This window comes from Leptonychotes weddellii, chromosome 10, assembly GCF_054177405.1.
Source record: "Leptonychotes weddellii isolate Sample4059 chromosome 10, ASM5417740v2, whole genome shotgun sequence".
In the NCBI taxonomy this organism is placed as follows: domain Eukaryota; kingdom Metazoa; phylum Chordata; class Mammalia; order Carnivora; family Phocidae; genus Leptonychotes; species Leptonychotes weddellii.
Genome location: NC_138378.1, coordinates 102,641,136 through 102,659,379, shown reverse-complemented (window position 1 = coordinate 102,659,379; position 18,244 = coordinate 102,641,136). Strand labels below are relative to the sequence as shown.

General features: G+C 37.0%; 1 protein-coding gene across 1 annotated transcript in view; it reads left to right on the top strand.

The window, feature by feature from the left end:
- Nucleotides 1-2,535: 2,535 nt before the first annotated feature.
- The window catches only part of SPDYA (speedy/RINGO cell cycle regulator family member A), a 32,291-nt gene continuing 16,582 nt past the window's right edge, over nucleotides 2,536-18,244 (top strand). The window contains exons 1-5 of the mRNA XM_006741672.3: nucleotides 2,536-3,117; nucleotides 8,593-8,845; nucleotides 11,084-11,142; nucleotides 13,314-13,399; nucleotides 16,394-16,565. Coding sequence (XP_006741735.2) covers nucleotides 8,611-8,845; nucleotides 11,084-11,142; nucleotides 13,314-13,399; nucleotides 16,394-16,565 — 552 coding nt within the window. The 5' untranslated portion in view covers nucleotides 2,536-3,117; nucleotides 8,593-8,610. The remainder of the gene's footprint in view (nucleotides 3,118-8,592; nucleotides 8,846-11,083; nucleotides 11,143-13,313; nucleotides 13,400-16,393; nucleotides 16,566-18,244) is intronic.

The following is an 18,244-nucleotide window of genomic DNA, read 5'->3' as shown; positions in this document are numbered from 1 at the left end:
TGTTGCTTCCAATATAAGAAAGTAGTCAGCCACACTGAATTCTGGGTCCTAGTGCAAAATTCCAGGAATAGAATTTGGCCCAGCTTGGATGAAAGGCCTTTATGACTCCCAACAAGTGAAGAAGAGAAATGATATTGTATGAATATAGCTGCTATCCTTGCACCCAAGTGGTTTGGGAGGTTGAGTAGAATATTTCCAAAAAAAAGGGTGCTGAAAAAAAATCCAAAGGTGTTCTCTATGACATACTTTAATAAAAGATAATCTAGTCACAAAAAGTCTGAAAATACAAAGTTGGCAAGATGTAGACTAATGGGAGCTCTTAAAATTGGTACAACTAGGGGCTCCTGCTGGCTCAGTTGGTAGAGCATATGACTCTTGATCTCAGTCAGGGTCGGGAATTTGAGCCTTACATTGGGCATATAGATTACTTATAAATAAAATAATAAAATGTGTACAGCTACCTGGGAAATGAGATTAGCATTTGTAATCTTGTAAATTGCATACCCCAAAACCCATCATTTTCCCTTTAAAGCATTTATAGGAAAATTACACGCATGCACCATGGGGCATATACAAGCAGTAGTAGTTGAATATTTAACATGGGCACCAACCAATCAGACCACCCAACTAATCTGTGCCAGCTATAACTAACTAATATAGTCTTACAGAAGCACAGCCACTGATAACCAAGTCTGTGTAACAAGAAGGCTCATAGCTTTCAGAGTAGCAAAAAATGACCCAAATGGCCATTGACAAGAGCATGGTGATAATTACAGTATATATATAGAACAGAATTCTATACAACAATAAAAATGATTTACAGTGTTCTGTGTTAGCATGTTAAAATCTCAAACTATGAAGAATACAAAGTATTAAATTTACAAACAAAATCTGTGTTTATTTTTTTTAAAGATTTTATTTATTTGAGAGCGAGAATGAGAGAGAGAGAGAGCATGAGAGGGGGAGGGTCAGAGGGAGAAGCAGACTCCCTGCCGAGCAGGGAGCCCGATGCGGGACTTGATCCCGGGACTCCAGGATCATGACCTGAGCCGAAGGCAGTCGCTTAACCAACTGAGCCACCCAGGCGCCCTGTGTTTATTTATTTTTAAAGATTTTATTTGACAGAGATAGGGAGAGCAGGAACACAAGCAGTGGGAGTAGGAGAGGGAGAAGCAGGCTTCCCCCCAAGGAGGGAGCCCGATGTGGGACTCAATCACAGGACCCTGGGATCATGACCTGAGCCGAAGGCAGATGCTTAACGACTGAGCCACCCAGGTGCCCCAAAATCTGTGTTTAAAGGTACAGTAAATCTTAAGGGAATGGGAAAAACCAAAGTCACTTCTTCAGGGAAAGTAAGGGGAGGAGGAGAAACATACAGGATCTTATCAGTATTGTTTATGTTCTATTTCTTGGGTGTTAAGATTCATCCTTTTTTGGTGGGTAGTGGCTTCTCGAGTTTTTGTTTTATTATGCTCTGCTGCCTGCATGTATGTTACTATATATATTCTTTTGTACCTATCAAACATTCCATTTTTTTTTAAGATTTTATTTTTTTATTTATTTGTCAGAGCAAGCACAAGTAGGGGGAGTAGCAGGCAGAGGGAGAAGCAGGCTTTCTGCTGAGCAAGGAGCCCGACACGGGACTCCATCCCAGGATCCCGGGATCATAACCGGAGCCGAAGGCAGATGTTCAACTGACTTAGCCACCCAGGCGTCCCTCAAACATTCCATTTTTTAAAGTACGTATGCAACGCCATTTATGTAAAATTGTATCTATATGTACACATAATAAAATAATTTTATCAAAAAGCTGGTTAATAAGATTGCAAAAATCAGAACTTTTGAAGGTGCTGCAGGAATTCAAGAATGGCACAGTCTTAAACTTACTAAGTACTCAGATGATGGGCTGATGACTTAAATTGGGTCTTAAAGGATGGATATCAGATAGAAAATTTAAATGAAGGTGAAAAAGAGAGAGCACATTATATGCCAGCTCAAAGAAGAAAGTTTAAGACCTTCTCTGAGAAAAGAAAGTATGTAAGCCTGGAGTAAAGAATCAATGGATAATAGTGGGGAGATATATTTAGAAAGTAGAATGAGAACAAGCGTTTACTAAGCATCAATTACATCCCAGGCACCTGGCCAAGGGCTACGATGAGACCAAAATGAAAAGGTTCCTGTAGAAGAATTTACAGCTTAGAACAGTAGATTTAACGGAATAGTGTAACATAACCTCTGCCACGGTAGTCACACCTTTCTTTTTTAATTTATGTGGTCTCTTCCTCTGTCTATATAGTTATTTAACATAGCAGAAACTGTGGGCATTACAATTGCTGCTGCAAAGTTCACTTCTTTATTTATTTATTTATTTATTTGAGAGAGAATGAGAGACAGAGAGCACGAGAGGGAAGAGGGCAGAGGGAGAAGCAGACCCCCCGCTGAGCGGGGAGCCCGATGCAGGACTCGATCCCGGGACTCCAGGATCATGACCCGAGCCGAAGGCAGTCGCTTAACCAACTGAGCCACCCAGGCGCCCGCAAAGTTCACTTCTGATTCTCTGTCCTCCTACTATTGACGCCTGTCTTTATCAAGTATCTGCTAGTGCGTGTGTGCAAGGCGTCCTGCTTGGTGCTGTGAAGTAGAAGGGAGTTAGCGAAGACCTGAAGTCCCAGCCCCGCAGGGCCTCTCCATCTAACCGGAGGGAAGGTAAATGGCTCGAATACAAGCCTGGCTTTGATAAGCGTCCACGTGGGAGGGGCTAAATTAGGAGGCCAGAAGAGATCTGGGAGGGTGGTGGCGTTCTGCCAGCACCGGGCCCGGAGGGTCCGCAAGCCCAGGTAGGTTCAGGTGTTCCGCACGCACCCGGCGCGCGGAAGCTGGAGCGCTCGAGCTGGAACTGGGGTCGCGGCGCGCGCGACCTCGGGCAGGCCCCGCCCCCCGGCGGCGGCTCTGTGCGCTGATTGGCCCGCGCGAGCGTCGCTCCTGGTTGGCGGGAGGTCTCTTGAGCGGGTAGTGCCTCTGTGGAGCGAGTGGTGAGCAACCGCCTGAGGCCTCGGAGCGTCCGGGGGCGGCTGTCCGGCGGCCCGGCGCCCGCTCCCTAGACCCAGGTTTTCGCAGGTATCTTCCGCTCGCGCCCCGGCTTCGGGCCTCGCCGGCCACCCTCCAGTTGCAGCTGCTCCTGGTCCTTCCATACCTCTGCAGCGGGCCCCGCCGCCCACCGTGTGTGAGGATGGGGCGGCGTCACGGCCCCTTTCATACACGCTTCCGCCCGTGAGTGGCTCCCTCGCCGCGACGGGAGCAAGCCCTCCCAGCGTCCGGGGCCTGGGCTCGGGAGAGGGGCGGGGGTTGTCGAGGTCGGAGTCGGCGGCGGGGGGAAGCGGCGAAGCGCGGTGGTGTTGGCGAGCCGGCGCAGCCCCCTCCGTCGCTCTGTGGGGGCTTCGCGGGCGCGGCGCCCTCGCGCCTTAGCCCGCGGGGCGGACTGTGGACCAGGGACCACGGAGGGACGACGCGCTCCCACGTGCCGGGCGGTGACCTCCCGCCGCGGGCCTGGACGGCTTGTCGCTGGCTGGCACCCCTCGCGCGCCGGCCAGAGGAGAGGACGGGGGGGTTGGGGGGGGGCGGTCCCGGCCCGCCGTTATCCTCCGGGTGAGCCAGTGGTATTTTGAGTGAGTCCGCCCCTTCTCCTTGGGTCCCCTTCATCACGTCTTCGTCCCCAGGCGCGACGGCACCAGAGTCGCGGATCTGAGCTGCTGCATCTCAGTGCTCTGCCCTGAGCCCTTCTCCTACAGTTTCCCGGTGCCCTTTCCTTACATGTCCAGCACGGCTGCAGGCCAGCTAGGTTCAATTTTTAGAAAAGAAACTTGTGGGGCGCCTGGGTGGCTCAGATGGTTAAGCGTCTGCCTTCGGCTCAGGTCATGATCCCAGGGTCCTGGGATCGAGTCCCACATCAGGCTCCCTGCTCCTTGGGAGCCTGCTTCTCCCTCTGCCTCTCTCTCTCTCTCTCTCTGTCCCTCATGAATAAATAAGTAAAATCTTTAAAAAAAAAGAAAAGAAAAGAAACTTGTGAAGTAATTGAACACTTAAAGACCGAAAAACCCACGCTATGTTAAAATTGAGATCCTGCCTGTTAACAAATTTTACTCTCTAGCAAAAGCACATTTTAAAATACCTATGATCTCTGTTACCAATAAAATTTTAACATTTAAATTATATTTATTAGTGGAGATGAAATGTGGCTGTCATATCCGACTCTTCTTTCCTTGAAAGATACCCTTACCTGTAAAAAAGATACAATAATAGTGCTGCTGTATTTCGAGTTTTTGTGAAGGATTCAGCACTGTGCTAGGCATTATGCATATAGTTCATTTGCTCGTTAACCCTACTAAATATGTATTATTAACAATATCTAATAATTAATTTTTATTGGGTTCTAATATGTACCAGGTTCTAAGAAAACCGGTGTTTCTATTATCTTAATATCATTAGTGAGCAAATGGGTGTTCCCAGGAGTTGAATAGCCTAAGGTCACATTAGCTAGACAGAATCAGGTCTTAATAAGGGTCTGTTCTCCAGTATTTTAACATATACTCTCAACTGGCTCCTCCTTCCTTTCTGCCTTCAGGCAAACTTAAGAATCCTGTCTTTAAAAAGAAAAACAAATTCTCCGTTGACTATTGTCCCTTCCAGCTGCTTTTCATTTTCTTCCTTCTCATGATTGCCACATTTAGAAAAAGGAGGGTGTATGTTCACACCTCCTGCACTTCCTTTTGTAACACTCCCTTTTGTAATCACTCCTATAATTCTATTCAATCTAGTTTCCATTTATTCCCACCACTTCATCGAAGGGTCTTGGTTTATTCGCTAATGGGTTGGATTTCTTATCAGATATGAACTTCTTATTGAAACAGCTATGCTGTGTAATTTTACTAGTACTGTAGCACCTAGCACTCGGCCGAGTCTAAAAGTATTCTATAACCATTAGATGATAAATTAAATTAGAGAAAATATTTAAAACATCAAAATAATGGAGATTTGATAATAGCCCCTGCAAAGCTTCCAGCAATTTTGCCAGAATATTTTTCCTCAATTTGCTGTGTTGTTTTTTAACAATTTAAATTTTGTGGTTATGATAAAAAAAAATGTTATAGTCATTTCAATAAGGATTATTTTTAAGAATTATTTTATTTTAGCAAAAAGGTGATAAGCCCATCTTTCTTCCCTAAAGCAATGGCTTATTTAACAATGTAGGTCACAATGTAATGTGCACATTTAAATGCAAATGCTAGACTTAAATTTTTATAAAGCGAAAGCTCATAAGCTGGCTTTGTTTTCCTGGCAAGATGACAGTGAGTAAAATATTACTTACCATGTGTCAAGTGTTTTACACATGACTTCATTTAATTTTTAGAACAGTGTTTTAGTGGTTAAAGTATATGGGACTTTGGTGTCAAACAGCCCCAGATTCAAGTCCTAGCTTTATCATTCACTAATTATGTGTCCGTGGGCAAATTTCTTCTTCCCTGAGCCTCAAATTTCTCATCTAGAAAATAAGGATAAAATAATGCCCATTTTATAGAAATATTCTGAGGATTAAGTGAGAAAATGCATGTAAAACTTTTAGCACATTGTCTGGCACATATTAAGTGCTTAGTGTGAGACTGTAATTATAGGGAAGTTAAGTTTTCCCTGCCTGCCCTGAATTGCCTTTGGATATTGCTATTAGATTTTTCATATAGGCACACCAGTCCCCAAATACTACTTCTGTTGTATGATTCTGTGAACTACCACCCCTAACACTCTTTATATTACCCCCAAATCCTACTTCTATTGTATGATTCTGTGAACCAGCACCCCTAACACTCTTATATTACCCCCAGAGAAAAGAAATTATTTCAGTTGCTTATAGATTAGCTGTGGTCTATTAAAAAAAAAAAATCCCAGACATCCTATTCAAGTGTGAATTCTGGTATTTTTTTTCATGTTGGTGGAGTCTGTGTAAAAACTCATTAAATGGTTTTGCCATATGAGCATAGTTTCTCCTAGCTCCCCCTTCTTCCTGTCTCTTACCTTTTTCTGAAATGGCTCATATTTTTAAAAAAGATTTTATTTATTTATTTGAGAGAGCACATGAGAGAGAGCACAAGCGGGGGGGTGGCAGAGGGAGAGGGAGAAGCAGGCTCCCCGCTGAGCAAGGAGCCTGACACAGCCTGATTCCAGGACCCTGGGATCATGACTTGAGCCAAAGGCAGACACTTAACTGACTGAGCCACCCAGATGCCCCCTGAAATGGCTCATATTTTTATTTGCCTTGCATTCTTTTCCTCTTGCTTGCCATGAGAACTCTATTCTCTCAGTATTTCTAAATAAAGAGCAAAATTTAAAACTATCTCAAGGTGGAATTTGACCAAGAATGTACCATTGATAGCTTCTCTCCTTAGGTTCCTCCATAACTTTCATGCCAGTGTTTGCTGATTAACTTCAATGAATCTCTATTTGGGGAATTTCACACAGTTCTTTCTCTATTTCCTCAAATTTTATTTGAAGTATCCCAACACAAACATAAGAGTTTAGTGGAATAGTGTAAAGCTATACTGTGAACATATTTATTCGGTTGACAGTATTTGCATTCTATTTCACAATATATCCATGGTTGTCCTAATATAATAACACTATTTTAAGTTATTTACTTAACATTGAGTAAAACTTACCTCCTGGGAGATATGCCATAGTTATTCTATATTCTGGTACATTACACCCCCAAGCCTGCCTAGCCCCTTCACCCCAGTTTGAAAAGCCTGACTAATTTTTTCCATCTAGTTGAAAGGCTGCTCTTACTTAAAAAAAAAAAAAAAAAAAAGATGCTGATGAGACCTCCAGCCGTCTCCCAGATGAGGTGGGTGGGAAAGAGCAGAAAGTTCTTAGGCAAGTCTCAAGGTTCAATTTATCACCCATTCCTTTTTCTTTGGAGTTTGTAGCACCCCCAACCCCAACTCCATAATTGCCTTCAATTTGGTTGGACCTTAGGATCTAAGAAGAAAGATGAGGTGAGGGGAGGAAAGTGAAACAGAGGGAAAGAAGCAATTATAGAATCAATTGAATATAATTTCCTCTGCCTAGTTCTTCATTATCTAGCCCTCTGCTGTCTAATATGTAGCTACTAGCTATATGTGGCTGTTGAGCAGTTAAAATGTGGATGGTGCAACTGAAGAGTTTTTACTTTTATTTACTTTAAGTACTGAAGGAGTGTAAAATATTTTTTACTTACATACTATTGTTTTGGTAGGACTACATTTCACTCTAACTGTTGGAAATTTAGCAACTGAATTGAGATATACTGTAAGTGTAAATACACACACCAGATTTCAAAGACTTAGTTTGAAAAATAAAGTATGTAAAATATCTCATTTTTATATTGATTACATGTTAAAATGATATTTTAGATATACTAGATTACATAAAATATATTACTAAAATTCAGGTCATTTTCTTATTTGTACTTCTGTAATACAGCTTTAAAAATATAAAACTACATATGTGACTCACATTATATTGGACATTGCTGATCTAGCCCTACTATATCCAATCTTACTTTCCATTCCTTCCTTCAGCAGGGAAGTTTCTGTGGGTCAGGAAGGAGAATCTGTACCTAACTCCTTGAACACCAAGGGAGGCATGGCCGCCTGGGTCACTGTGAGTTATGGATTTAGAGGTTCTCATTAGGGTCTTAGAGTAGTTTCCTACTTTGCCTATGCTTACCTCCATTTCCTATCCTATAAATACTTTGACCACAAAAGTAATACTAACTGTAGTAATTATGTGAACTGATTACCACCAAACATAGTAGTGGTTATGCATATTGTTAAATACTGATGAATTAACTTTGTTTCTAATTTTATTGGATTATAACACTGTACATTCATGTACACTTATCAGTCACTTAAATAATTAAAAATTAGAGTGAAAAATTTATGAGACTCCCTCAAAGCACATATACCCTACATTTCTTTGCTGGAAGTGTTTTTAACTTTTCAGTAAATACCAGTAAATGCTTGTTGAATAAGTGAATTGTGTAACATATCAAAGAATTAACCAGTAAGAAAATATTTTGTGTGTGGGGGGGACTGTTTTCAATATAACACTTGGTATGATAATAATTTAGTTCTGGAAATAGTTTGCCTTGTTCTATAAAAAATTTGAAGTGGCATATAATAACCATATGACAAAATTATGTCAATAGAAGCAGAATTTTAAAATACTAGGAAAAAATACCACAAATAGATTATAGACTCAGCATAGTTCCTATAATTAACTTCCAAATTTGGTTTTGGGATCCCTAGTCATCAAAGCAAAATGGTATACAGGATCTTATTATTGGGAAGAGAAGGTATATCAGTTACCCAAAGAAAGCATAGCATTTCTTAGCACTGAATTCCCAAAAGCAATTTCTTCTGTGGGTCACTATCACAAATAACATTTTAGTAGCAAGTTCAGTAACATTTTATGTGAATGCATCTGGTAATGTCATCTGATTAGTTGTTTTTATATAGAAATGAACACGAGTGTGGTAAATAATTATATGTTTTATTTTTACAGGAATCTTGGGAAACCAAAATGAGACATAATCAGCTGTGTTGTGAGACACCACCTACTGTCACTGTTCATGTAAAATCAGGGTCAAATAGATCACATCAGCCTAAAAAACCCATTAATCTGAAGCGTCCTATTTTTAAAGATAATTGGCCAGCATCTGAAAAAAATGCACATAATAGCAACAAGTCTAAACGCCCCAAAGGACCCTGTCTAGTTATACAGCGTCAGGAAATGACTGCTTTCTTTAAATTATTTGGTAGGTTTAAAATATTTTAATAGCGGTAATTGTAAAGTACTTAAAAATGAGAGAATCTAAAGATCTACTTTATTGTTTTCATAATAATCAAAGAGGATGTTGTTATTTTCTATGTCAAATTTTCTGTCTCAGAAAATTTGTTTTTGTTTTACTTAGGTTGTTTTTGTTTTAATGTTGGATTTTTTATTTTGGATTGCTTTTGGTTTAGAAATTCAGACTCATCTAGCTTCTGGACTACTTAAATCCAAGTGTCAAATGTGAATTCTGGGCAATTCAAGTTCATATCATGAGTTTTGGGTGACCTAAGTAAAATAACTACATAAAGTCTCAGATGAGCCAATTGACCCAGTTTGACTAGGCCTGAGGTGTTTCCCAGGATTTTCAGTGCTAAAACTGAGCAAAGTGGGAAGATTGGTCAACCTCGATAAGTTTCAGTATTACATATGGGGGATATATTTTTTTAATATTTTATTTTTATTTAAGTAATTTCTTCACCCAACGTGGGTCTCGAACTCATACCCTGAGATCAAGAGTTGCATGCTCTTCCAACTGAGCCAGCCAGGCACTTCACATAGGGGGGAATATTGTTAAAAATTATGTTTTATCATCATGCTCATATAATGAAATTGGGTTTAAATTTATTCAGATCACAAGACAATGCTACTTTGCTGACAAAGTTCTTAAAAAAGAAACTTCTTTATATTACTTCTATTAGCCAAGAAAGGGAAGATTCTTTTTTTTCTAAGGTAAGGTAGTAAGGTAGACAGATTAAAGAGTAGGATAGATGAATCTGGTAAATATCTGTAGGAATGAACCAAGTCAAGTAGATACCATAGTCTGTTAAATCCAGGTGACAGGCAGAAGTGTCCCATGTATAAGAGAGTTGCGGACAAGAGTGTTTACCCTACTCAGAAGACAAAAATCTTAAGAAAGAAAGAGAGAGAGGGAGGGAGGGAGAAAAAAGGAGGGCAAGCTGGTTAAGATTTAAAGAAAAGCAAAAAAGAAGATGAGATAAAGAAGAAAAAATGTAAGTAACGTAAGTAGAAAAATGTTGAACTACCAGGATGTTCCCTGTCAGGATCTAGAATGCTGTTAATATAAGTTTCCCTTTCTCTTTAAGACTAGTGCAAAACTATTATGCACAAATGTTTTTATTATTCGTAACTAATCATGAGAAGTAAGAGAAAATACCTGGCTCTACCATAAGTAATTTAAGAAATAGTTGGGTGCCTAGCTGGCTCATTCAGTAGAGCATGCGACTCACTCTTGATCTTGGGGTTGCGAGTTAGAGCCCCATATTGGGCGTAGAGTTTACTTTAAAAAAAAATGGAATTAAGGCAGAAATTAATTAGTCTAAGAAAATGAGTACTTACTCTTGGAACTTTCCGTATATTTGACTATATTGATATTTCTAGGATGTAAAAATTAGTATAAAGAAGTTATGTTTTGTTTGTTATTTAACTTAAAATGAAGGGGGGAATGGGAAAAAGCAGATTTTCTCAGAGTATATTCTGACAACTACTCATATATTTGGGGATTATATATTTTAGCCTTTTAAAATTGAGTAAGTGTTTTTGACCTACTTTTTGCATATTTTTAAAAGTATTTTTGTGGATCTTTTGTCATAATACTGTTTTTCCAAAATTAAATATTAATTATAAATAGCTAATAAATTATGAATCTTCTTTATTTAGACATTTTCATTGGTATTTGGATAATAGATAATTGGACAGAGATAAATAGGAGATGAAAAGAAGAATTCAAAACTAAAAATACCCTGGGATCTAACAGGGGAAAGTAGTAGAAAGAGTAAAACATATTTAGAAAACAAGTAATATTCATTAAGTCATTATTTACTAAAGACTGAGTTATCTTTTATCAGATTCCATTTCCACCAGTAAAGATTGATTTTGGAAAGTAATAAAGAGCTGTTCTAGAGTTACCCAAGACATCTTTCTCAAAGAACTATTGGGATAGTCAAGAAACCAAACACTTCTAACACTTGCGCTCCAGTCTGAGCAACTCAGATGGGAAACCCAAAGTAAAGCAGTAGCTTTTTGTACAGTGCTTGCAGTGGTAAATATACCAAAGAAATGCAGACTACATTTTAGACAACACTGGTCCAGCCATTTTTGTTTGCTTTCTAAGCATCATTTATAATCCTCTATCTAGAAGTTAATTCTTCAAAAGGAAACATTCTGTTTTTAAAAGACAAGTCATAGCTATCTTTTGTTGTAGATGACGATTTAATTCAAGATTTCTTGTGGATGGACTGCTGCTGTAAAATTGCAGACAAGGTAAATTTGGTAACAGTGTAATCAGTAACTGCATTATTATGTTACTAGACCATCAGAACTTTAAAAAACCTTATAAGAATTTTCAATCATATTAATTAAGGTTAGGAAAAGAACTAGCCTGCATTGCTTCTTCAAAGTGAAATCCTTACACATTAATTTTTGAAATTAGCATACATCAGAGATTCACTTTATACTTGAGGAATTGTAGAATATTATTGATTAGATTTAAATGGCCTTAAGTCCATATTTGTTTGATTGAAAGCAAGAATCAGTATAGACTTAATGTTTTGATCAGAATTATTACCTTTTATCAGGCTGTGGGGAAAGAATATTCTGAATATTCTGACATTCATTCCACTAAGGAAGTCTGTTATACATTTTAATATTTTGTAGGTAACTTAGATAAACAAATCCCAATAATTTTGTAGAGTAAAATTAGTTTATTATGTTCTTTATTTAAGAATCAGTGTTTCATAAAAGATCATCATGGTGCTTACATACTAGGGACCATGATATTTCTATACTCTTTAGATTCAGCTGAACAGTTATGATTTTAGCTTTGTAAATGCCATCTTAGACCAGGTAGACATATCAGAAAATTCAGCATGACTTCACATCACACTTAATTTTAATGTGCCAACCAATGGGAAAGGGATGAATGGAAGACTAGCTTATGATTAAATACTTATTAAGTTAATATTGATATGAACTTTTTTATTTCAGGCTTAAGGTAACAAAGATAAAGTTAGAGTTTGGTTTTTTTAATTTTTAATTTTGGAAATTTAATTCTGGAAAATTTAAAATATATATACCTTGAGGTAGAGAAAATAGAACAAAGACCCTCCATGTGCCTAACATGTAGCTACTATAATCATCAACTCATGGCTCTGCTTGTTTCTTCTAATCCTTCTTCCCCAAACTAGATTATTTTGAAGCAAATCTCAGACATCCTAATACTTTATCCATAAATTTTTTAAGATGATGTATTTCTAAAACATGAAATATTTTTAAACATATTCACAAAGTCACTAATATTTTAAAAAATTAACAGTAATGCCTTCATATAAAATATCTATGTAGATATGTGCATGTGGAGTTACACTTTTCAACTTTAAGTGCATTACAGTAATTAAAATTGCTGGACAGCAGGGGGCAGTGTTTTTAAAGTAACTAACCAGCATACCATATCTTAACACTGTTTCAAGAGTTCTCTACTGAAAGTTACCTTGAAAACTTGGAGTCACCTTTGTAGTCAATCCTATGAAGAATAGGATAAATAGGCATTTTATGAGAGGGAATCTAATACATCAGTACTATAAGTTGTTTTTAATTTGGACAGATAGGACCTGGCATAGTATCCTAATACCAGGCTAGATACTTCTTTCTAATAACACATTTAAAACACTGTTTTCCAATGAAAATAGTCATATAGTCTAATTTCTGGTTAGAAGTTATTTTTAAAAGGTTATTTTAAAAAGTAAGTATATGAAATTGCTAAGCAAGTAGATCCCAAGTGTTCTTAACAAAAAGGAAAGAAAAAGATAATATGTGAGATGATGGATGTGTTCATTAACTCTATTTTGGTATTCATTTCACAATGTACATCAAATCATCACATTGTAAACTTTAAATATATACAACTTTGTCAGTTATACCTCAATTTAAAAATTCGATCAGTAATGCCACCCTGACTGATCATTCAATCAGTCAGTCAATAAATAAAAAGTGAGTATGGATGTCTGCAATTAAGGAGTCAGGAAAAAATTTTTGTATAGATACATGCATCAAGCCAATGTGGTAACATGCTAAGAACTGGTGAATCTATGTGAAGGATGTATGGTTATTTGTTTTATTATTATTTCAACTTCTCTATGGATTTGAAATTTAAGGTAGAAAAAAATTGGATTTTGGTTCAAAATATATTGGCAATAATAAAATTTATTTTATTATTTATCTTAATCATGATAAATGGTTCAGAACTATTTCTCACCATTCACATGGATTACAGGAAGCCAAAAAGTAAGGACCCAAATAAATAGGTAATTCTGTAATAAAGATAAGTAATGCTTTATTGTTTTTAGCTTATTATTCATCTCAAAGATAACTATTTTAAAGCTGTTTTACTTATGAAAGCGAAACATTAATATTAACTTTTACTTTTTTCCCTATAGTATCTTTTGGCTATGACCTTTGTTTATTTCAAGAGAGCTAAATTTACTATAAATGAGCATACCAGGATAAATTTCTTTATTGCTCTGTAAGTATGCTTTCTACTAAGTGATTTTTGTGGTTCTTATTTGTAATATACATGATACCTTATTTAAAACAGGCTATTTCAGGGCACCTGGCTGGCTTGGTTGGTAGAGCATGCGACTCTTGATCTCTGGGTTGTAAGTTTGGGTACCACATTGGGCATAGAGCCTACTTAAAGAAATAAGTAAATAAAGTTAACATTGTAACTCATAAAAAAATAAAACAGAGGCTTTTTAAAACCTGATATATATCTTTGAATAGGCCTTTATAGATAGAAGATCTACTTTTTTACTTTAATAGGATATTTTTATGTTCTTTTCACTGATCTTACCCTGCTCTATGCCTAAGATTTGTTATTAAGTATCCCACTTAAGTTTGTATTATACATTTTACATTTTTCAGAGTGCTCCATATGAATTATCCCAAATTCTCCTCTTTTGGACTTAGATATGTTTTAAAAGCCAAAATATTCTCAATATTCTCATTGAAATTTCCAGTAAATTTATAGTTAAAATCATCATCATTGGGCGCCTGGGTGGCTCAGTTGGTTAAGCGACTGCCTTCGACTCAGGTCATGATCCTGGAGTTCCGGGATCGAGTCCCACATCGGGCTCCCTGCTCAGCAGGGAGTCTGCTTCTCCCTCTGACCTTTCCCCTCTCATGTTCTCTTTCTCATTATCTCTCTCTCGCTCTCGCTCTCAAATAAATAAATAAAATCTTAAAAAAAAAAATCATCATCATTGCCCTTTTACATTAAACAGCTTGTGAAAACGCTGTAGACAAACTAATTGTAGATTTATGTCTATAACGTAGAAGTTATTCATATCTGATACCTTTAGTAATGACTTAACTGTTTTACTTAACATACTGAACTTTAACCAAGGAATATAGTTTGTTTTCCAATTCTTCCATTGACTTTGTATTAGACAGTTCATACTGGCCTTGTGATCTATTAAATGGTTTTAATAACATGGCTTTCTGGATAGGTCAGAATTCTACTAGAAACAGTGTAGTTTAAGAAAATCTATCTCAATCTCAAAACGTTTTCTACCCACTACCTAGATATAATACTGCAGTTGGAAATGTGTGAATATAATTTTAAAGACTTAACTAGGGAACTACATATAAAAATACTTGAGGTGAATAGCACAACTGTTAGCACTGATGAGTAAGTTTTAACTCAAAGTCTTTCCACTCCATTTTTATCTTCTTTCTGATCGAAATTTTTTAAATTTTTATTTTTTGATACTTTTTTTTCCTCTACTTGTTAGAAAATTATGCAGTCTATATCTGTTCCTTTAGCAGTTTTCCCAGTTACTTATTTTTTTTAACTTACAAATTACCAGTTTATTATAAAAGGATGTAACTCAGGAAAAGCCAGATGGAAGAGATGCATAGGGCAGGATATGGAAAAAGGGCATGGAGCTTCTGTACCCTCTCAGCACATCTGATCTCCACATGTTCATCCACCAGGAAGCTCTCTCCCAGTTATTTTTAATCAAGAACCTTAAGCATTTTAACTCCAGTCACCCCCTTTTCAACTTACATTTTCTTGTTTTACAATTCTGTAGTTCTACATGAAGCCCTCCAAAAACTTAGAGACATTATTATTGTCGTTTTATACACTGAATATTTAGATTAACCCACATACTTACATCTTTGCTTACTATTCCTTCTTGCATCTCAAACCTTCCACTTGGGATCATTTGCCTTCCTTTCTTACTGCTTTTGAGACCTTTTTTCCTTTGGTGTTTGTTTATTTCAGCATCTTCACACTTCAGGATCGGTTTCTGTTTATGGTGCCTTGTTTTCTTACGTGTTTTGTAATTTTTTTTTATTGTAAGTTGCCTATTTTTCTTGGAAAGTCGTCTGTGGGGTTTTCATTATTTCCATTGGGAAATCTCTGTCCTTATCTCTGTTTCTGTGTTATCTAACTTGTCTTTTTTATTTGTTTGCTTGTTTGACTGCTTTTAAGATTTTCTCTTTATCACTGGTTCTGAACAATTTGATTATGATGTGCATTGGTGTAATTTTCTTTGAATTTTGTGCTTTGGGGTTCATTGAGCTTATTAGTATTTTTATAGTTTTCATCAAATTTCAAAAATTTTCAGCCATTATTTCTTCAAATATTTTTGGGGGGGCACCCAAAACCTGTTAGGGACTCCAGTTTCACCTCTGTTATTTTTGTTTCTTTTTCTGTGTGTGTTTCATTTTGGATAGTTTATATTGCTGTCTTCAGTGCCCAAATCTTTTCTTCTGCAATATTTAGTCTCTTAATCCCATTCTATGTATTTTTCATTGTATATGTAATTTTCATCTCTAGAAGTACAATTTGAATGTGTCTTCTTATCTTTTTGAACATCTGGAATTAATATATCTGTTTTAATGTCTGTTATTTCTAACATGTGTCAGTTTTGATTGATGATTCTTTTTATTATGGGTCATGTTTTCCTGCTTCTGTGCATGCCTGATCCCCCTCAAGTACTTAAGAGGATACGGATTCCCATATGTATATAAGGAAACTACCTGGGTGTAGGGAAAAACCATAAGAAAGGATTAGAGGGAACAGTGCCTTACATTTACCCAGGGCTGGAAATAGTGCCTGTTCCCACCAGTCAGACTGAAAAAACTCATAATTCACAGGATATTGAGTACTCAGGAATGTCTTGCCTCAGTAGTGGGGAATAATTAGCCCCAGTCTGAACATTGCTCCAGATCCACCTAACAAATCATAAAAGCAAGACCTGAAAGGATCAGACTGTTTCCAAGTAACTTAACTGCATCCCAGAACAAAGCTCAAGATTTATAGGAATACAAAACTATCCAGAACTCAACAAGGTAAAATTCATTGTATTTTTATTTTTGACCTACATTTCTTTAATTATGAGTAAGGTTGAATGTCTTTTATATGTTTATAAGTGATTGTGTGTGTGTGTATGAACTGCCTGTTCCTGTCCTTTTCCCATTTCTTTTTTGAGTTGTTGGTCTTTTTTGTTAGGTATCTGGCTAATACAGTTGAAGAAGATGAAGAAGAATCCAAATATGAAATTTTTCCATGGGCTTTAGGGAAAAACTGGAGAAAATTGTTCCCTAATTTCTTAAAGTTAAGGGACCAACTCTGGGATAGAATTGACTATAGGGCTATTGTAAGCAGGCGATGCTGTGAGGAGGTAAGATTTTTTAAGTACTTTATATACGTGATCTCTGTTTTCTCTTTATGTAATTTCCCATGTCTTGTTTTTTAATGTGCTTCTAATATTTAATTTTTTGTATATGTAAGGGTAGACTGTTAACCCTAATGGTTACCATGAGTACAACTTGTATATTACAATGTTGATGTTTTAATTTTATACCACAATAATTTAAAATTGTCATTTCTGTTTTTCAGAGCAGCCTACTTCTGTAGTAAGTATTTTTGTTTGTGTTTATCTAGTCTAAAAGATCACAGATATATTGGGAAAGAATAGTGTGCACATTCCAAAATATGTTAATAACATTTCGAGCTGAATAATAACTTCCATTAAATAAAGTTTGTGAAATTTCAAGTTCCCAAGATTGAAGTGCAAACTGCATGGTCTAAAATTTAAATAAATTTAAATATGTTAAAAATCATACCTTTTTTCACATAGAATAATACATAAAGTAAGTTTCTATTAAGATAAAACAGACACAAAAAATTAAAAGATGGGTTATTTTGGGAAACAGAAGCAAAAATGAACTGTTGGGACTCCATCAAGATAAAAAGCTTTTGCACGACAAAGAAAATAGTCAACAAAACCAAAAGACAACCTACAGAATGGGAGAAGATATTTGCAAATGTCTTATCAGATAAAGGGCTAGTATCCAAAATCTATAAAGAACTTATCAAACTCAACACCCAAAGAATAATCCAGTCAAGAAATGGGTAGAAGACATGAACAGACGTTTCTCCAAAGAAGACATATAAATGGCCAACAGACACATGAAAAAATGCTCTCAACATCACCCGGCATCAGGGAAATACAAATCAAAACTATAATGAGATACCACCTCACACCAGTCAGAATGGCTAAAATTAACAAGTCAGGAAACAAAAAATGTTGGCGAGGATGCAGGAAAAGGGGACCCCTCTTATAGTGCTGGTAGGAATACAAGCTGGTGCAGCCACTCTGGCAAACAGTATAGAATGTCCTCAAAAAGTTAAAAATAGAGCTACCCTATGATTCAGCAATTGCACTACTAGGTATTTACCCAAAAGATACAAACATAGTGATCCGAGGGGGTACCTGCACCCCAATGTTTATAGCAGCAATGTCCACAATAGCCAAACTATGGAAAGAGCCCAGATATCCATCAATAGATGAATGGATAAAGAAGATGTGGTATATATATATACAATGGAATATTACTCAGCCATCAAAAAGATGAAATCTTACCATTTACAACGACATGGATGGAACTAGAGGGTATTATGCTAAGCGAAATAGGTCAATCAGAGAAAGACAATTATCATGATTTCACTCATATGTGGAATTGAAGAAACAAAACAGAGGATCATAGGGGAAGGGAGGGAAAAATGAAACAAGATGAAACCAGAGAGGGAGACAAACCATAAGAGACTCTTAACTATAGGAACCAAACTGAGGGTTGCCAGAGGGGGGAGAGGGGATAGACGTAACTGGGGGATGGGCATTAAGGAGGGCACATGATGTAATGAGCCCTGGGTGTTATATATGACTGATGAATCACTGAACTCTACCTCTGAAACTAATAATACACTATATGTCAATTAATTGAATTTAAATAAAATTTAAAGATAAAAAAACAAAAATGGGTTATTTTATCTAATGTTCTGGTTTTCAATAAAGAA